We start from the raw sequence: 20,547 nt of genomic DNA on the forward strand, positions 1-20,547 counted from the left end.
AGTATTTCGGCGGTTTTTTTAAATACCTTTTCTAAAACGAATTTTGTTGAAATCTTCACATATCCCAAATTTTCTAGTAATTTTAGCCGACGGCTTGGATTCTCGACGTAGTCGGGGATCATTTTCGATGGTCCCTATAAGAAAATGTTAAGAAAGAGTTATAATGATTGAATGATATAAATGTTTGGAGGAATGAGATGTAGCCAAACCTGATTTGTTGAATTGACCTGAGGTGGCGTTCTCCGTCTCTTAGATCCTTCTTGGTTATAGGCTGGGACTTTTCGTTTCCTAGAATTGTTTATCTATTAGATTGATTCACTCAAAGTTACGGAACTTCATTTTTGATTTTTGATTTAATTAGTGGTACGATTTTTTTAATATCTATCTTAAACTAGCGAGAAGATAGTAAGAATTTTATTTTAATTAAAAAAATATTAATAAATCGAACAATTAATTAATTATTGTAAAAAAGTCGAAAAAAGTCAATTTTCAAAAATAACAAATTTCCAAAAAAAGTAATACTCCCCCCTTTGATTTGCTCGGCAAACTTTTGGACTTTTTCGCTTCGATTGTCCACTAAATCTTTATTCTATCAATTGTAAAATTTCTAATTACCTTAATCTATTAAAAAGACTTAGGTGATTATAATTAAGCTTTCAGAAAAAAAATCAACTGATTAATTGATTTTCTAGGCCCTTCCAAACTCAGAAAAAGTGATTTTTCTCGATTTTTTATGTTAAGTTCGAATTTTCGAAAACTAGTGAATTTAGATCGAGAATTTCACCCTACATTATCAAACTAGATTCTTGTGAACACAAATTGTACAATATAATTAGAATCAGATGAGTTTTCAAAAAATCATTTAAATTCAAACGTCCGTACCTTTGAGTGAATCACCCTAATAGAAGAAATATACAAAGATGTAGAGTTAAATTAAAGAAAATACCTAATTATTTGCTGTATTAATAATAGCTAATAGTCCCTTATTGTGGCCTTGGACTTCAAACATCAATGGTAAAGTTTAGAGGCACAATTAAAGCAAATTTGCTTCTGTAACAAGATTTAAATATTAATACTAATTAAAAGCCTTCCCCCAACTAATATCTTATTATTTGAACTCCAGAATTCAATAAGCTTCGGACCAAAGAGATCAATAGTTTCTGTCACTCTCGTCGTGATGATGCCGGTTTGCCGCATGATGATAATGTCCCTTGGGCCATTAACTAAGACCGTTTCGGTTAAAGGTCACTTTGAGTCAAAGTTGGTGTTTATTTCACAACGGTAGACAGTTTTTTAAGAATAAGGTTGATCGGTATAAGAATCGTAACAATATTTACAATTTAAATCATGGAAATCATTAGGATATTATTATAAGCGGAAATTAGATTGATTGTTGTGTAAATTGTTATTAATAGTAACCGTTATTAATTGTCAAAGGGAAGTAGATTATGTGTTGCTTTTATGTGTTGTTTAATGATCAACTGTTTGATTACTAAATTGTTGGAAATTAAAATTGGTTAAATAATTACATGAACAATTTAAATGTTGGTCAGTAATATTTTTGTTAAATTGTTGAAACCAGTTTGATTCAGGTTAACTGGTCATTACAGTTAAGTAATTACTGGACAAACCTTGATTATCAATGAATGATTTAATTTGGAATCACAATTAAAAACTGATTATCAAATTTTTGGTAAACTCAAATGATTGATAATCAATTTTAATATTATAAACAAAGTTAATCAACTTGTTATTTATCAATCCAAGTATTATACAATCTGATCAGTTAAAAGTTAAATTGTGAAAAATTAAAAGGGGGCAAGATTAATTTGATTCATTCTAACAATTTATCTTTGATTACTGTTGATACATTACAAGCCGATTGCTTATTACATGTTAATCCAGGATTGAAACTGTTAAATGCGATGAAGACAATCAACTAATTGTTGAACATTGATTGTTAAATTGCCTAGGTTGTTAAACTGGTTAGTTGAACGGGTTATTTAATCATCAATGAAAGTTTATTAACTTTTATTTTCACAATCAAAAAGTTTATCCAAAAATCAAAGGTAATCTTGATTCTGATTATTGTTTGATGATAATGAAACTGATGATGATAAGAAAGATGAAGATGATAATTGGGTGTGCCAATGAAAGTAATCATCTCGTTCTGTGGTGGGTTTATCATCATTATCTTCATCTTCTCATGGCAACAACCTTCGAGGACTCGACGAGTCAATAGGATCTTTGGCCTTGGATTAACTTGTTTGAGTTTCAACAGGTAGATTTGTCATCATCTGAATGAGGATGTAGATGATGAGGATGAGCAAATAAAAAATGATGAAGATAAAAAAGGAAAGGATGAAAAATAAAGGTTAATGTTTTTTGTACTCAATTCTTGATGATACTCAGAGTTGGACTAATCAAGTTGTTGTTAATTATTATCTTTTGTAAAATCAAGGATAAAAATCAAATCAATTCAATTAAATTCAATCAACTAATGGTGGAAAATATTACTTTTTAACAGATTACCCAGAAATCTAGATGTTCATTTGAGATTTGGCGAAAATCAGTCAATCAGAATTATTATTGGGAAAAAATTGTCGATTTGAAATGATAAGATATTCCAATAGGATATTGACCATCAACTGACAACCGATCGAAAGCAAAGTTTTGTGTCGAGGTCGAATTTCAATCGTTTTGGACTAAAATCGAAGCGATCAAACGAATCACTTGAAACTTTATTCGATTCATCAACTTTCCCTTTTACTCAAGTTTCGAAATGGAAAAAGTTTGAAATGATTAATAAGAAGGACTAATTAATTGACATCCAATGATTAACATTAAATTTAACTACTTCTCGAAATTCAATCAATAGCAGTTAATTGCGTAACTTTATTAGTTCTCATCAATAACTAATAATTAAATTTATCTCTATTTGGATATCATGATGAGTCCAATTAGTGGCGTAATCGTGATTATGTTTAGTAACAATTATCTAATTAAAAGTTATATCATATGGATCAAGTCCGATCAAGGGCTTAGGTCATTAATCTGTTGACATTAATGATGAGAGAGAGAGAGAGAGAGAGAGAGAGAGAGAGAGAGAGAGAGAGAGAGAGAGAGAACCATCATCAAGATGAGGATGAAGATAAGATGATGAGTCAAATGACCCTGTCTTCATCTTTATCATCCTTAATCATTAACAATCTGACACTTAAATAAGATGAAAGTTTTTTCGTCAAGCTATCAACAATTAAGAATCAATTTCATCTTCATCCTATTATCATCACTCTGATTCTGATCTTATTAACTATCATCATCATTGATTAAGCTCAATGATTAACTTGATGATTAATTGTATGGGATATTTTTGCCAGTAAATTGGTGAGCAGTTTGTTAATTGTTGTAAAAGTTGATTCACTTTCTGGATGGGCAATTTATCATCAATTCAATGAATAATCAATTACAATTTTAACGCTTAATCATTGTTTTTAATGACAATTATTAAATTAATTATAATCAAATAGACCTGGTACCCTGATTGTGCTGTATAATTGTAATTAATTAATTAACTAGGATGATTTTGTCTTATTGATTATCCTAATTTCATTTACACTTTTAGTTTCTAATTAAATTGTAGTTTTTTTTATCAATATAAATAAAAAAATAATTTCTTAATTGTGATCATTTGAAAGTTGATTACGTTTTTATAACTTTTTAGCTCAAGCAATTAACCTGATTGTTTAACTTTCATTAATTCATTTTCATAATCGAGACAAAGTTAATGATTTTTATTCAAATATCATTGCGGATAATTATGATTAACCAACAATTTACTAATTTACAATCATAATGATGTTTAACTTTCCAATCAATTAATGAAAGTTAACCTTAATTATCAATAGTTACTGATAATTAAAACTATTATATTAATAGTTTTGGTGAAAACTTATTGATTACCATTCAGATATTAATAATAATAGTTAATTAATTGTTGATAAATATGAAAAGTTTAACTAATCAATCACACAACTTTTTACACTTAACGTTTTGTTTTTGATTGTGACAATTAATTCATTGACTGAATTACTATTTACAACAATCATAAATTGATGAAATGTTTTTTAATTCCAGTAATCATAATGTTCAGTATAAATATAAAGTTATTTAACCATTTAAATTGTTGTTAAATTGTTATTATTATGATCATGACTGTGTTTTCATTGACACATTTGTTTAAAGTACAACCGATAACAACAATTAACTAAATTGTATTCATAATAATGTTTAAACATTAACAAAATTAACTTTACTCTGTCTGGTTTATATTTGAGTTCATATTCACATCCGGGTTTGACATTAAATCATTTTAATTCATTATCATCTTAATTGATTAAGGTAAAAGTTTAATCAATGGTTAATTGTTAATCAACTGATCATCATTAGGTATCATTTTTTACAATTCCCTTAGTTATTTAATCATTAATCGTTTCAATCAAATCAAAGTTGATACTTTTTCGTGGTGATTTTGGTTAATCATTGAGATTAAATTGAACTGAGTTAGATTGGGAGTAAATTTAATCTTGATTGTAACAAATTGTGTCTCTTAATCATTAGTACATGATTTAGGACAATTGTTGATTTGAAAGATTAATTTTTGATAAAAAAATATAATCATTACTTTTGATTTGATTTGATTTGATTGGGAAAATTTTTCAACTTGAATGATCATTATACTAATTTTTTTTCACAATTGGATTAATTGTCCTTACACAATATAAACTAATCTAATCCTAATCAACAACGATCAAACTTAAACTTTCATCAATTAGATTGATTAATTATTTGATTAGGTAATAATTAAAGTGAAAGTGTAAAAAAAAGTGCAACTGATTGTTAAACGAGACTCTGATTAGCTCTTGATTGAACAATTAACAATTAGATTGATTGAGAGGCTTTTTTTCATCCTTTGATTGTGAGGGATGTTAATTGTTGTTTTAATATACACATTATGTTGATGGGAATTAAATCAAAAGGATTGATTAGTTAACTAACTGCTTGACCGATTTAACCATGATAATCATTTCATATCACTAACGATAAATCATCTTAATCGTAATCACAATTAAAATGATCAACACTTTTTTTCCAGGTACATGAAATCTCATCAAATTAATGAACATTAAGTTAATCATCAAGGATGATAATCAAATTGTTGTAACTCTCTGAATCTCATTGAGATAATTTGATTCACATAAATCACAATTAAGTCAAAACAATCAATTCATTTATTATTACAAAAACAAAACAAGAAAACAGATCAACCCAAACAACAAGCAAAAAAAATCTTTAAATCAACTAATCACTAAATTGATGTTTATCAAAACAAACCAACAATCATCAATTCATTAACAATCAACAATTTGATTGATCAAACTAATCCATTAATCAAACAGAAATCAATTTAATTGTGAAAACTAAACAAAATTAACTATTAAACTGAAACCTAAAAGTTCAAGTTAAAAACAATCTAATTGTTTACTCGTAGTAGTTTTTTTTTCATTCACAATATTTACTAATTACCTTTGAAATTAGCCAATCATATGTTTTAATTATGATTTAATTAAGGTCACCCTGTTGGTCAACAATTATGTTACTTATTTGATTACTATTCCCGGAAGTTTGTCAACAATTTAAAAGTCAAAATTGTAAGTGGGTGTTGAGAATTGAGTTTATTTTTAACTTTCAACGAAAACGAAATGATTGATTTATTTTTATCTTTTTAAATTCATAACAATTTATTATCATTATTATTGAAACGTATATCTTAGCACGTATTTCCGGTTCCTGTAGTAACCAAAAAGCAAGTTATCAAACAGGTAAAGTAACAATCAAGATATTGTAATTAACTAATTAAACTGTTTTCCCTTTCAATTGAATCCTGTTGATGATTAGATTTGTTTTTTTTTGTTTCAGTTAATTGCTAATGAAATATGATTACAACTACGATTTGATATTTTGATTAATTGTGAAAGTAAAGTTTGTCCAAGTTTATTTTTAATTGTTAATGGTTAAGGCTCATTGGAATCATTTGGCCAATCAATTAATATTTTTTTTCTTCTCTTGTTAGTTAATCATTTGATTAATAATAATGATAAACACAACCGAAACTAATTAACTACAACAATTTAACTGTTATTTTAACATTGAAATATTGTTTCAATTGTTTGTAATTAAAACTTGAAACTATTGATAATTAAAAAAGAGGGCGAAATTTTTTTGTTTCTTGTTTCAATCAATCAATTAAATCAATTGAATTTGATGAAATTAATGATAATCAGGGCAAGAATTATTATTTTCCCTTTTAATCACTTTATCCTCATCCTTAATTTGCATTTAATCAACATCATTATCGTTGAGTGATTAAGTAATTTACCTTTTGCTTGCCATTAACTTATTATCAAAACTTGAAAAGTTTTATCATTTTTTCACTCAAATTAATATCTAAATTTACATTTATTTAAAATTAGCCTTAGGGTTAATTAAATCATGATTTAGTCCAATAAGGTAGAGAGGGTTAAAGACCGATTGTCATTTTAATCAACAAAAAAAAATTACTATCAGCAATTAACAAATTGTGCGACAAATTCACATTTAAATTTATCCTCAGATTATAAAGGTTAACAGGAAAAACGAAAAATTTTCATGATTAAGTTAATTATCTTCCAATAGTTATAATATAAATTCACCAACAATTAACTGTCTCCATGTAGTGTAAATTTAGCGATGATTAAGTTATTAATCATTAATTGATAATCTATTGATTTCTTTATTAACATGTACTGATTTTTGTTACTGACGTTTTTGTGATTTGGTTAATTGTGATTTCCATTGAAAATTGTATTAAGCAAATTGTGTTGATTTAAATTTTTTACTCTTGCAGTTGAATGATAATTTTAATCTTCCTGTTTTTATAATCATTTCCCCTTTAAATTGTAGACACAAGAGACAAATTATCATTGTAATCATCATAATCATCAGTATTTAGCATTTAAATTATGATTACAATTTAGTTACAGTAATAAAGTATTGGATTGATGATAAAAATGACTAAATTAAATCAACGGTTTCCAATAAGCATTTATTTATATTATTGAGGTAACAATTTGAATTTGATTGTTGGTATTTAGGTCAACATGGTGGTCAAATCAAGGCTGATAAATAACCAAGATAAATGATCAGTTTTAACAATTTAACTGTAAACTAATTTATTGGCCAACAATTAGTTAACTATAATAAACTATCAACAAAAGTGTAACCAAGTTTCAAAAGGTTTTCATTGACTTTATTGGTTTAATTGTTGATTTATTTATGATTGTGATAATTTGATTGCAAATTATATTTAATCAGTAGCAATTATTAATTCAGTTCCGTTTTTAATCATCATCAAATGCTGTTGATTGTTGTGCTTTTTGTGGTGACTATTATTTATTTTTTTTTTTGCTTTCTATTCAGTCAATTTGTTTATCTTGATTTTTGATTGTTGTTGTTGTTGCTTGATTGTTAACTGACCAGATAGAAATTAAATGAGTCGGAATTTGATAGGTAAGTTAATATTTAGTTAATAATTGTTAATGATGATTAAGGTAATGATAATAATTCCTTTCGATTTCAGGTCAAGAGGCTTGAAAATTAAGCTTAACGGGTTTCGTTCATTTCGTTCATTGATATTAACTCATTTTCTTTTAATTACTCTTCGTAATTCAATTAAAAATTTTACTCAATCACCTTCATGATTTTTATGATAGCTTGACGATTACATTTTTAGTTACTTTTTAATAATAAATTAACTAATTAATTTGACATTGATTGGATTCTAATTTGCAAAGGTAAGTAAAAAACTTTATGTGACAAACAAATTGTCACATTAATTAAAAAGTTTACAGACTAAATTAGCAAATTACAGTATACTCTTGATATTTCAAGTAATAATTTCTACTTTCCAATCAAATTAAAGCTGACAGATGATAATAATCAGTTAATTGTCAAGAAAGTTTCGAGTTGAAAGTTGGTTAGAAATAAAAAATTTCGAAGTCACTGCTTCCATCTATCGGGTAAATGGCTGAACTAAAGTTCAGAGCGCGAAATTATTTCAACAATTAAATAGATTAATTTGGAATGAAAGAAAACAATTAAGTGATCAATGTGAATTCCTAATTAAAAACCAACTTCAAATAACCAATCAAAGTAAAAATCTATCAGGTTTCATGAGAATAGAATCAATCTTGGCGACAAATGAATCGAAGGCAATTAAAATTGGATATTAATCCAATTCCATAACAATTTGATCCTAATTGTTAACCATTGCTATTATTATGATAATCCGATCTTTAAATGGCAATTAAATAGAGATTATCTGTTAAGAAGTAAAAATTAGAAAAACAAATTAGAACTGAATCAAAATCTTGTCGTTACTGAAAAAATTTCTCTACTGTGATTAACTTTACACCAACAACAATTAATGCGAACAGTAAATCGTCAAAATAATTAATAGGCTAATTGAACTTCGTCCATGCTCATAGTATTTAATTGTTCAACGATTTGAGATGATTTACTTGAAGTGAATTCTTATTACCCAAATCAGTTAATTAGACATTTTAATTTCACGGTTAAGTTAATGTAACTAATGAAAATGTGATTATTTCTCTTACAATTGATGATTAATCTAATTTATCAACTTCTAGAATTAATTGTAACTCATTTGTCAATTGAATTTCCTTTTCATTGTTTTTACTTTGGTGAGAAAATTTGTCCGACATGGTTAGAGCCTTGATAGTAACTCGAGGACACATCGAACCGTTAATAGCAAATTCTAATTGAGAACAATTAAATCTTGTCTAATTTGCAACCTTTTCAACGGAAGAGTGAGACTATAACTCACTTCGATGGACGATCATTAATGACATTTCCTTACTATCGTTAATTGTTTCAGTTTAAAAGTTAATTTGTTACAATTTCATTCTCAAATCACTTGAGATTAGATAATTGTTAATTCAATGGAAAAGTATAAGAGGCGAAAGGGGAAGAATGAAGAAAAAAAAATCTAAAGGATAACAATCAATTTTCGAGGGCAAGAAAAACAAAAGAAACAAACTAATTAGCACAATCTAATCGATATATTGTTGATTGTTATTATCCCAGAGAGAAAAGAAAAAGAAAAATGATTTTAATCAATTGATTGATTTCAACTATTTTTCTATTAACATGTTATTGGTTTTTTTTTCTCATCAATTTATTGACCATAGGTATTAATTATTATAATAATACTAATTATCAATTATCAATGTTTCTCTTATTAATTACATGTTAAATTACATGTACATAAACATCTTATGCATATTAATATTTATATTATTTATATATTTATATATATTTGTGTATATAAACTTTTTCTTTGCCTTTTGCTTGATTTAGATATTATTGAGAAGTGATTATCATCACCAATTATTTTTTGGGTTGTAGGGCATCAACGAGTATCCAAGTGTAAAGTTTCTGATAGATGGTATCAAGTTTTTTGTATTTAAGGCTACTCAATCCATCGGTTCTGAATCGTCGTTTAGCTGAGTATAGTTTTTTGTATCTATATGAAGGAGAAGAAGAAAATAGATTAGTAACAATTGAAGATAAAAAATGAGATTAAATGGATGAGATTAGGGAGGAAAAGAGAAGAGGCCAATGTTTACAACAGATAAGATAACGTGTGATAAGTAGATAGAGTGAGAGAGTAAATGAAATGATAACGATAATCGGGGAGATAAAAAAACGAGATGAAATTGAAGAGAGAGAGAGAGAGAGAGAGAGAGAGATGATGAAGATACTAGATGATGATAGAAGAATAAGTTAAGTGAGAGAAAAATGGAGATGATAGATAATGAGGAAAGAAGAGGAGAGATGTTTGTTAGAGTTTCATTGATTATGATGACGCTCATCCTGATGGTGATGATGATGATTGTGAGAGTCATCATCATCAGGAAGAGAAAGTGGGTATGAGAAAGAAAAAATGATAAAATGATAATATAATAATAATGACAGAAAAAAAGGATAAATCTAAGGCAAAAAATATCCACAATAAGGTGACTTGTCTCATGAGAAGGGTTTCTATTATATTGGATGAATAGATTTTGATTGATAATGGGAGAGAGAGAGAGAGGAAAAAGATAACCTGTCAGGATTTGGTGTTTCTTTTCGATGCCTTAACATTGAGTATCGAGCAATTGTTTCAGGGTAACGGGTTATTCGGAATCCATGAAAACTAATACGATGAGACATGTCATCATCTTCACCACCCCAACCCCAATATTCATTTGAAAACCCATTGAGAACATTCATTTGACTCTTTGAAAGAGCACTGACACCACCAAAGATACCATTGTAAGGAAGTCTGTACAAAAGAAAGAAAAAAATTAGAAACAAGAAAAAATCAGAAAAAAAGATGATGAAAGATGAATGGAGAAGAGTGAGTGAGTGAGAGAGAGAGAGAGAGAAAGAAAATATCATGAAGGATGATGTTTAGAGGGATAAATGATGAGAGGTCGAGATGAAAATTCCAATTTGTTACTTGTCGTAACTACAGTAACTCAGGAATTGAGATTATTCAACAATTTGAAACAGTCAACAACTAGTATGAAAAAGGATAAATAGATTGATGATGACGATGATGATGAAAACATGGATAAGAAGTTGAAAGAGTGAGAGAAATGAAAGGGAAGTAAAAAAAAAGTTCCAAGAGGTATAACCGGTTCATCTTTACTTGATGACCCAACATCATTTTCATCATGATAATCACCAAAAAAGCAAAAGCATTAGGAAGACGATGATTTGATTGTAAACATCATTTTGCTGATTATAAAGCCTCTGGGCAAGCCTTGATCTTGATGCTTCTTATTTTTGTTAACTGTCTTTTTTTAATTCTTGCCTTGTGATGATCTTATTTCCCTATTACATTGATCATCCGCATCTTTAATTTCACAGTTAAATCTCTTTCAATCCTGTTAGATGAAGAGACGGAGATGATTTCTAATTATTATTACTAATATCAAAATGAGAAATTAGAGAAGGAGGAAGAAGATGAATAACACAAAGCCCGGTGGTCATGTTCTTAAAAGTTAAACAAGTTGATTGTAGGAAAGAAAAACAGTTAACTATCAACAATAATCATAATCATCTTTGCATACAAACAAATGGAGAGATGATCATTAGATAGACTAAGAGAAAAAAAAATAAGAAGCAACGATAAATGAGACTGTTGGTGAGATTGTATCGCAATTATTGTTCATGATGATGGAAGAAGAAAATTAAAATTCTATAATTGTTGTTGCTGTTAAATGGAAAGGGGAAAAAAGGTCGTAAGTTCAATTGGTAGAATTGAATGTTAAATGAGATAGAGATGAAGAGAGAAAGTGAATTGATGATGAAAAGGAAGATGAATTTGTTTTTCTTTTTCTCTTACTTGTACTTCATCGTATTGATAGCAACTGACATATGTCTTGGTTGTTCAGCACATCTATAGAGATTCCTATCATCTTCAGGAACCAAATCAACATCATGGAAAATAAAGCAATCATAATCTTGTTGTTTTGATGCTTCAACAAATCCAATATTAAACAATTTGGCTCTATTGAATCTCGTATCTTTCATCTATTGTTACGGTGATGGTTAATCAGCATGGTGAAGGTTAGACAATTGTATTATTTTTTTTTTGCGGCCCATTGTAAGAAATAACATGATAATGATGATGGTGATTCCATGATGATAAATTTAATTGTTTCAAATTGTTGGAAACGAGCAGCAGTCACATAGTTGCGTTAATTGTGGATGTTGTATCATTTTGTAGGCGTTTCACATTTATGCGTAAGAGATTTTTTCAGGTCCATATAGTAAAAGACATTGGAAAGACAAGTGAGAGAGAAAATTAGAGTGAGTTACTGAGTAAATAATAGTGTTTGATGGTTGACGTAGTAAAGAGTAGGAGAGGCTCCAGAAAAGATAACAATTAGAGAGAGAGAGAGAGAGAGAAATTAAAGAGAGAAAGTCAAGTGACTATTGTCCCGAAACTCGATTTTTACCTTCAACCTACAATATCTTTCTCTTTCTCTTTCTCTTTCTGTTTTTTTTCTTCTTATTCTACTTTCAAGTGACATTAATGAAGAAGATGATTCTTATAAGAAAAAGGGAGAGGTTGATTACTATTTGATTCATTGATTTATAAAGGGTGTTAATTCTTATCATGAAAAGGGAGGAGTAGATTAGATTAGGTAAATTTAATCTCTAATGAATGTACTTTACCTGTTCTATGATAAAGATACAATAGTCTATTTGCTGACGTTGTAACATAGGATGGAGATTATGAATTAATATTCGTAGATGGAGCTCTCTATCACGATATGGTACTATGATGGCAACTTTTTGACGAGCTGTACAATTTTTAACGTGAAAACATCCACCTGGTTCAATGTTTGGTAATTCATCTTCCAATTCAGTCCAATCTTTAATCTCGGTCATAACCTTCAAACGGCCAACTAAAAGGTAAACAAAAAAAAGACAATCAGATTAATGGTAAACTATAAATGATTATATTAGTTTAAATTGTATTAATACAATTGTCGTTTCTTACCCAATTTAGGAGGGATTAAAGGACAAAGTTGTTGATGATCTTGATGATGCTGTAATTGCTGCTCTTGTTGATGTTGTTGTTGTTGTTGTGGTGGTTGTGGTTGTGATTGTGGTTGTTGGGAATGTTGTTGTGAATGTTGTTGATGGTGATTTTTTTGACTAGAAATGTTGATTGTTGAGGAACCATAGTTGTTAATCAATGGAAATATTGTCTCTGAGGCACTATTATTTACATTTGATGAAGATAACATTAACAATAGTAGTAAAACAGCAATTAATTTGCATAAATGACTTTTTACAAAAATTGTATAACCTGGATGATTCTTACTCGGCACCGGCACCTCAATCAATTTAACAAGCATTTTTATTAAAAAATTAACATCAACAGAGAGATTAATAAATTATTATTGATTAGCTAAATACAATAAATTTATATTTAAAAAAAAAGAACACAAAATTACAGATAAATCAATAAATTCATTTTCGATCAACAAAAAGAAAACATTGAGACACAAGAAACTGAACTTTACATGATGGTGAGCAAACTCAATATGAATCATTCCGAATGGAAATCTTGTCACAAGTTGAGCCAAAAATTATTCTCTTTAGTTCATCGGTAGATGGAGTTAGTGTTTTTCGCTTCTTGTTTTCTTTTCTATTTTGAAATTGTTTCTTTTGACCAAAATTCAAAATTTAAACTTTAAATTTGATTCGTTTTTTTAATTATCTATCAATCGAGTTAATTAGTGTTTTTTGTTTCGTTTTGTTTCATCTTTATTTTGTTCTTTTGGTGATATTATGGCTCCAATGGCTGTTGGTAAATTGTGTTTTCTTGAAGAAGCTGGAAAATTGAAGCGATTGGATAGAAGAGGTTGGATAATTAAGGGTATTGATAAACCCGAGACAATTAGTGGTCATATGTATCGTATGAGTCTTATGCCACTTTTGATTTTAGACAAATTTGGTGATATGGATAAGGATAAGATTATTAAACTTTGCTTAATTCATGATCTGGCTGAATGTATTGTTGGTGATATTACTCCTCATGACAATGTTTCCAAAGAAGATAAACATGAAAGGGAAACCAGTGCAATTAATTATCTGGGTAAGTACGAGGTTATTTTCATTTATTTTCTTCCTACTAATCGTTAATCAATTGAGTTATTCATGGTTTATTTAGATGTTTCTCTCTCCCTCTCCCTCTCTTTCTCTGTTGAATTAGGTTATTTTGTTTTCATTCCCAAGGTTTTAACTGAAACAGAATTAATCGATTACCTCTTTTATTCCCTCACATGTAGTCTGTTTCATGATAAAATATACACGATAGAATTTTTTGTGTATTCTAATATCATTTCAATATCCTGAGTAAATTTTTTCCATCCTATTTTTCTTTCTTTGTCAAACTGTCTGGGATTATTTTTGTTTGGGAAAAAAGCTTATGTTAACCTTTTGAATGTTTCAATTGCTCAAGGAACACTTTCTTTATTGTATGATGATTAAAATCGTTTTTTTTTCTTCTTTTCTTTTCTGTTGACTTTTTTCTCATAGCTTCTCTATTGCCTAATACTCAGTCAGCGGAGCTGAAAGAGCTTTTTGATGAATATGAGGACCAGAAGACCCCAGAAGCTCAATTAACCAAAGATTTTGATATTTTCGATATGGTTCATCAAGCTTTTGAGTATGAGAAACTTGAATTCGTACGAACCGGTATAATTCCTGATCTAAGTGAATTTTTCTGCCAAAATAAAGTTTTATCTCGGATAAAAAATGAAGAAGTCAATGATCTGGTCAGTGAAATAGTCAATCAACGAGACAAATTTTGGAAAGAGAACAATTCAAATAATCTACCAAATCAATTAAAGGAGAAAGATAATTCAACTCAAATCGAAGGAGATCAAGTTGTCAACATTCAAGTTTAACCACTTTCGTAATATCCACGTAAACATAATTATCTAATCTGGATTATCATTAAAATATCTAAACAAATACAAGGTAACTCTAAAAAAGACTGAATCAGCTATTCCAACTTAAAGTTGATCGTCTCTAAATCAACTTGTGCAACAAAAAAAAGTGATACAATGTCTCAAATCAAGTCTTCCACCACCAAACCCTCAAATGGGATTAAGATAATATGCTAATAACCATCATTTTTAATAGAAAACAACAACAACAACAAAAAACGATTTTCTTTTATAAATCAAAAAGAAATTCTTTTTTACACCTTTATACTTATTCGACAAGTTTTGGTCAAGCTTCCCCCCTAAAAACTGAACCAAACTCTCAATCAATCATTCAGATTCTTATAAAAACTGTATCCTTTTCAGTCAACTAAATAATTAACATCCTTTAAATAAAATTGAACTTTTCCAACTACTAAAAGAAGGTGAAAAGTCCAGACGTTTTCCATTAATCAGATTGATTATCAATCCATTTGTTTCAAAAATAGAAAGAGAGAGAGAGAGAGCATGCGTTCGCTTTCCACGTGCTCAAAATCACCATTAAAAAGTATTACATGAAAACCAGTTTCCAATTGAATCAAAATTTTATTCTAAACAAAAATGAAGCTTGAACATTGAACAAAACTCGAACTTTAGATTTAAATATTGAACTTTCGACTCAAGAATTCATATCAGGGGATGTAGCTCAGATGGTAGAGCGCTCGCTTAGCATGCGAGAGGTACCGAGATCGATACTCGGCATCTCCAATTAATTTTTTTTCCAATTCGTTCTAATCAATCATTTTGAGCATGGAAATTATTTTCTAATCAATAACATTTAATTCATCAGGTAAATCAAGAATTGCATGATTATAACAGCACAAGAATTTTTGAAACATTTAAAAAGTTAATTGATGAGTTTCAGTTTTTTTTTTACTTCTTCACAACAATTTAATTTTTTTTTCTTCTCAATTGTTGATGGTTGGGATGGATTTTTGATTAGATAAAGTTGACTGTCAATTATTGCCGTTAATTGTTTGGAATAAAATGATGAGAATATAATAATAATTTACAGAATAAGAGGAGAAGTTTTTTGTTGATTTCAGAATAAAATGAGAATTGATTGTTAATCAAGAAAACATGGAGATTGAAAGGTAAGATTGGAATAGAAAAAGAGAATCATCAACCTGTAATTCACATAATTCCAAACGATGAGAAAGTTTCTTCAACTTCTCAAGTAAATCTTTATCATGAGTGGAAAAGGATTGATTGAGTTCCTCAATTTGTTGTTCAATATCAGCTTGTTCACTTGATAATCTTAAATTGGTAATAACAGCATCGATTATTGCTTTACGCTCAATTAGTGATTTATGGGTTTCGAGTTCATGATTACGTCGAACGATACAATTGTAAACGGCTTGATAACATCGTTCGATTGTGGATCGAACAATTTCTTCAACATTAACGTTGAAAATGAAAAAAGTATGAGCAGGAAGATATTCTGATCCTTTGGGATATTGAAGTAATCGAATAAAATTATTGGTCATTAAATTATAAGTACATTCTTTGGCATCTTTAGCGGGGATCATTGCAAGTTCTTCGATTTGTTTCTGATGAAGATATTTTCGTGATAAAAGTAATCGAAATATTCGTCCACACTGTGATCCAAATCTATCGGTAACAATTGTCGATATTGATGATTGGATTAGTTTATCATGGATAAGTAAGATGTTTACTCGATACATGGCAACACCAGATCTTTCATCGACTTTGACAACAAATCGAGTATCATCATCGGTAAGGAAGAGAAGATATTCATCAACAATATCTCGAGATGGGAATAAATTTTCTCGAAGACAATGAGAGACAATATCGCTTTTACTGATTGCAATTGTTTCCTTTGTCCAGGGAGACGATTGACTTAATCGAAGCATAACTTGGACCAATTGAGCTGCTTTCTCATCGTCATAATGAGCCTTTAATCCTTCTAAAATTGTCATATCACGTAAATAAAGATGAAATTGATCGGGATTAACCATATAGTAAACATCTTCTTTAGCCTGAGGCTCTTTCCTTTGTCTTTTAGTTGCAGGTTCTGATGTTTCATTCTCTGACTTTACCAGGCCACTTATTGCACTTTTCTGCATAGCTCTAAACTCATCTTCGGTTTCAATGGTACTTGGAAACCAATCAGTCTCATTGGTTTCATTTGATATGACACAAGCTCGTACAATATATTTAGCTTGAACCATTCGAGCCAAAACTTCAAAGATTAAATTTGGATAATTGTCAGTGTCACGATTTTCACTAGTATTTTTCATTCGATTATAAACCTTGCTCACTATTCCATCAGGGGTCATAATTCCTTCACCAAGTATCTCTTCAACTATTTGTTCACCAAAATCTCCAAACCTAATAAACCAAAGTAAAAACAAAAAGAGAGAAAAAAAAAAAAATAAGTAAAGATGAACAAAAGTGTCACAATCAAAGTACTTACACACTCTTGGCAATGTAGATATATTTTGGATATCTAAGTAAATATAAAATTCTCTCCGGTTCAGCTTTATATTCAATGAAACCTCTCGCATGTTTAGATGTAGTAATTAAACAATGGTGGATGAGAACGGCGAGAGATTTTTTCACATTTTTAACACTCTCTCCAGACTCAAGACAAATCAATCTCAATGGAGCTTTACTTAGACTCATCACAGAACTACCAACAGTTGAGATTATCTCACCAAAGTATTCCTTTAATAACAAAGAGCACAGTTTAATCGTTTGCTTGGTCATTTTTACAACAATTAAAAAAAAGATAATAACAATTAGCTGATCACCTGCAATTGGTTTTGTCGCTTTAAATGTTTTCCAAAACAAAAACCAAAAAGTGAACATATGGTCAATCGATATATCGAAACAATCGATGTTCAAGCTGCTTGAGATTTTGAATTTTCATCTGACAAATTTGATTTTGTTTCCATTTGTTGGATTAATTGTATGTTCAATTTTATTTAATTTCTTTTGTTTTCCGTATTTTTGTGATTCGTTTTAATTGTTGACAGAATGGATAATGATGTTATCATGGATACTTCTGATGTTCCTGCTCCGTTTGACGAAATTGAATGAAATGTACTTTTCTATCAATTGTTTTGAGGATCAAGTGATTAATTAATTGTTCTTACCTGCGGAAAAGTTTCTCTCGAATATGAGACTGACCTTCTCCAAAAGCACGATCAAAATGGTCACATCAAAAGCGATCGTATACGAAATGATGACCAAAATCCCGACGGAAACAAATTCTCGAAATCCTGAGAAATCATTGGTCTCCAACGATCCATAGACAACCTCAGGTACATCCACAGGTATCTTGGTGATTGCCCGATTACGACCAAGGTGGGTCATCATTTTCTGAACGAAATCAAGGTAAGCTTGTTGGAACGATCTTTCAATGGTCAAGGAAATCGGCCAATTAGTAACATCGAGATGTAATAAGATGGTTGAATCATCGTGAGTTTTATTGGTAAACTCATCGGGTTTACGATAACGTTGAATCAAAGCGGAAGTAAAATTTTCAGGAATCTCAATCCAACCGACGATCGATTGAGTTTTACCTGCAATTTTCGCCTTCTCAGCCGAATCGAAAGGCACTTGGGTAAAAACATACCGATTAACGGTAGATTCATTATTGACCACACCAAGTTTCAAATCGTAAGGTATTTGACCAACAAACATACAGAAACACATTAAGGAAATTAACGGAATCACAAATTGAACAATTATCGTTGTTGGTGTGCGTTTAATTTGCATGGCGAAGTTTTGAATTACGATGATCAAAGTGCAGTACCAGAATAGTAATCGAGTCTCTAAATTTTTCCGTCTCACGGGAATTGGTTTCTTATAATCAACCATAATCTCGGACACTTCGGACATTGGATATTTAATCGGTGCTATTGTCAAGGTATATGAAACTGATCGAGGTCTTTGTTTACCGTTGGCACAATCATTTGAATCACTATCATCATAATTAATCTCATCACTTGAAATTTCATCTTCATCTTCTAGATTAACATTAACAAATGATGTTCGTTGTTGTTGAACGTTAACAATTAGTTGATTTTTTTGATTATTATTAATAAATGTGTCTTTTGTTTTGTTGTCCATTACAAGAGCTAGAAACACTTTTTCCAATGTATTAAAACCCATTCTGTCCATTAACTCAGTGGGTGAATCTTCAACTAGAATTGACCCCGTTCTCATGAAACCGACTCGATGGGAACGTCGAGCCTCCTCAATATAATGGGTTGTAATGATTACCGTTATTCTGTCAACGGTTGAAAAGTGTGTCAACAATTCCCAAATACGTTCACGAAGTATTGAATCACAGCCCACTGTTGGTTCATCCAAGATGAGTAATCTTGGCTTATGGACAATGGTCAGTGCAAAAGAGACACGTCTACGTTGTCCACCACTTAAATTGATCACAAGACGATCTTTATCCGGAAGATCAAGGGAGGTTATAAGACGATCGATTCGTTTTTTAAGTGTCTCCGTTTCGATTAGGTACAAGTTACCATAGTATGTCAACAGTTCACCTATGGACAGGTACTCGTGTAGAGCCAAATCTTGTGGCATGTAACCTAAACCTCTCCCGAGAACACCTGATCTTTCATCGCCTGGAGGGTAACCAAAGACACTTATCTTACCTGATGAAATGGCCTGGAAACCGATGAGACATCGTAGGAATGAAGTTTTTCACAGCCTGATGGACCTAAAAGCCCATAAATTGTTCCTCTTTGAACATTTAGATTAAGACGATTTAATATTGGCACGGGTTCTAATCCATTCATGAGAACGAGGGAAACTTGTTTAGCCTGAACGGCTGATTTTTCACTTGAGCTGATCGCGTTGATACCGAAGACCAAACACTTGTTGACCATACTTACTATTGTATGGGAACGTGGACGACCTACGACTTGAAGGGTCACTGTATTCACTGATGGATCTACCGATGAACTCATGGTTAGTTTGTTTCAATTTTGTGTCCACGATGGATGAAGAGGGGAAAAATTGAGAGGCGGGAAAGCCCCGCTGAGGGAAAATAAAAGGTAAAAGAAAGTAGGAAGTAGGAGGTTGAGGAAAAGAGGAAAATTCAAGAAGATATTCACTTTACATGGAGGTCAAAGATTCTCATCTCATGGTAAATACGCTGTTTGGGGAGGGGAGATTAAAGAAGGGAGAAAAAGAGAGAAAAAGAGAGGGAGAAAATAGTGATTAAGAGAGACGGAGGACATTCGGTTTTCCCGCTTTTGCATCAGCACAATACCAATAATCGGATTATCAAACTGATTAGTGAGTTTCGAATTGTGAGATCTTTCATCGACTTTGACAACAAATCGAGTATCATCATCGGTAAGGAAGAGAAGATATTCATCAACAATATCTCGAGATGGGAATAAATTTTCTCGAAGACAATGAGAGACAATATCGCTTTTACTGATTGCAATTGTTTCCTTTGTCCAGGGAGACGATTGACTTAATCGAAGCATAACTTGGACCAATTGAGCTGCTTTCTCATCGTCATAATGAGCCTTTAATCCTCTAAAATTGTCATATCACGTAAATAAAGATGAAATTGATCGGGATTAACCATATAGTAAACATCTTCTTTAGCCTGAGGCTCTTTCCTTTGTCTTTTAGTTGCAGGTTCTGATGTTTCATTCTCTGACTTTACCAGGCCACTTATTGCACTTTTCTGCATAGCTCTAAACTCATCTTCGGTTTCAATGGTAGTTGGTAGTATTCCTTTAATAACAAAGAGCACAGTTTAATCGTTTGCTTAGTCATTTTACAACAATTAAAAAAAAGATAATAACAATTAGCTGATCACCTGCAATTGGTTTTGTCGCTTTAAATGTTTTCCAAAACAAAAAACAAAAAC

General features: G+C 30.3%; 4 protein-coding genes and 1 non-coding gene across 6 annotated transcripts; 2 read left to right on the forward strand and 3 right to left on the reverse strand.

Moving 5' to 3' along the window:
- Positions 1-9,311: 9,311 nt before the first annotated feature.
- LOC128387192 (beta-1,4-N-acetylgalactosaminyltransferase bre-4-like) lies at positions 9,312-13,203 on the reverse strand. The gene is made up of 5 exons (XM_053346374.1): positions 12,677-13,203; positions 12,349-12,581; positions 11,513-11,700; positions 10,226-10,444; positions 9,312-9,643 (listed from the first exon to the last, which is right to left on the reverse strand). Exons 1-5 carry the CDS (start codon positions 13,035-13,037, stop codon positions 9,508-9,510), a joined length of 1,137 nt encoding a protein of 378 aa, XP_053202349.1. The 5' UTR covers positions 13,038-13,203; the 3' UTR covers positions 9,312-9,507.
- Positions 13,204-13,340: 137 nt separating this feature from the next.
- LOC128387193 (5'-deoxynucleotidase HDDC2-like) lies at positions 13,341-15,085 on the forward strand. The gene is made up of 2 exons (XM_053346375.1): positions 13,341-13,780; positions 14,224-15,085. Exons 1-2 carry the CDS (start codon positions 13,474-13,476, stop codon positions 14,592-14,594), a joined length of 678 nt encoding a protein of 225 aa, XP_053202350.1. The 5' UTR covers positions 13,341-13,473; the 3' UTR covers positions 14,595-15,085.
- A 222-nt stretch (positions 15,086-15,307) lies between these two features.
- Trnaa-agc (transfer RNA alanine (anticodon AGC)) lies at positions 15,308-15,380 on the forward strand. Its single transcript has one exon. It is a non-coding gene; the product is annotated as a tRNA-Ala (tRNA).
- Positions 15,381-15,429: 49 nt separating this feature from the next.
- Positions 15,430-17,621, reverse strand: LOC128387190 (DNA-directed RNA polymerase III subunit RPC3-like). Of its 2 annotated transcripts, XM_053346372.1 has the most exons (3): positions 17,447-17,587; positions 17,110-17,360; positions 15,430-17,024 (listed from the first exon to the last, which is right to left on the reverse strand). In XM_053346372.1, exons 2-3 carry the CDS (start codon positions 17,316-17,318, stop codon positions 15,743-15,745), a joined length of 1,491 nt encoding a protein of 496 aa, XP_053202347.1. In that variant the 5' UTR covers positions 17,319-17,360; positions 17,447-17,587; the 3' UTR covers positions 15,430-15,742. The 2 variants fall into 2 exon arrangements, with proteins under 2 accessions (XP_053202347.1, XP_053202345.1); XM_053346370.1 differs by having other exon boundaries at positions 17,110-17,621.
- LOC128387189 (ABC transporter G family member 23-like) lies at positions 17,577-20,522 on the reverse strand. Its single transcript, XM_053346369.1, is given in 3 exon segments — positions 17,577-17,709; positions 17,792-19,363; positions 19,366-20,522. Coding segments are annotated over 3 exon segments (1,923 nt in total). The 5' UTR covers positions 19,628-20,522; the 3' UTR covers positions 17,577-17,620.
- Between the last annotated feature and the right edge of the window lie 25 nt (positions 20,523-20,547).

The sequence above is a fragment of the Panonychus citri genome, unplaced genomic scaffold, assembly GCF_014898815.1.
Source record: "Panonychus citri isolate SS breed McGregor unplaced genomic scaffold, ASM1489881v1 Contig00077, whole genome shotgun sequence".
NCBI classification, from domain to species: domain Eukaryota; kingdom Metazoa; phylum Arthropoda; class Arachnida; order Trombidiformes; family Tetranychidae; genus Panonychus; species Panonychus citri.

Excerpts from the sequence above, each read along its gene's own strand:
- LOC128387193 (XM_053346375.1), top strand. The coding sequence starts at position 13,474 with ATGGCTCCAATGGCTGTTGGTAAATTGTGTTTTCTTGAAGAAGCTGGA. Across the intron at positions 13,781-14,223 it reads CAGTGCAATTAATTATCTGG|CTTCTCTATTGCCTAATACT; the intron begins GTAAGTACGAGG and ends TTTTTCTCATAG.
- LOC128387192 (XM_053346374.1), bottom strand. The coding sequence starts at position 13,037 with ATGCTTGTTAAATTGATTGAGGTGCCGGTGCCGAGTAAGAATCATCCA. Across the intron at positions 12,582-12,676 it reads TTTAATCCCTCCTAAATTGG|TTGGCCGTTTGAAGGTTATG; the intron begins GTAAGAAACGAC and ends TTTACCTTTTAG. Across the intron at positions 9,644-10,225 it reads GAAACACCAAATCCTGACAG|ATACAAAAAACTATACTCAG; the intron begins GTTATCTTTTTC and ends TCCTTCATATAG.
- LOC128387190 (XM_053346370.1), bottom strand. The coding sequence starts at position 17,504 with ATGTTCACTTTTTGGTTTTTGTTTTGGAAAACATTTAAAGCGACAAAA. Across the intron at positions 17,025-17,109 it reads ATCTACATTGCCAAGAGTGT|GTTTGGAGATTTTGGTGAAC; the intron begins GTAAGTACTTTG and ends TTGGTTTATTAG.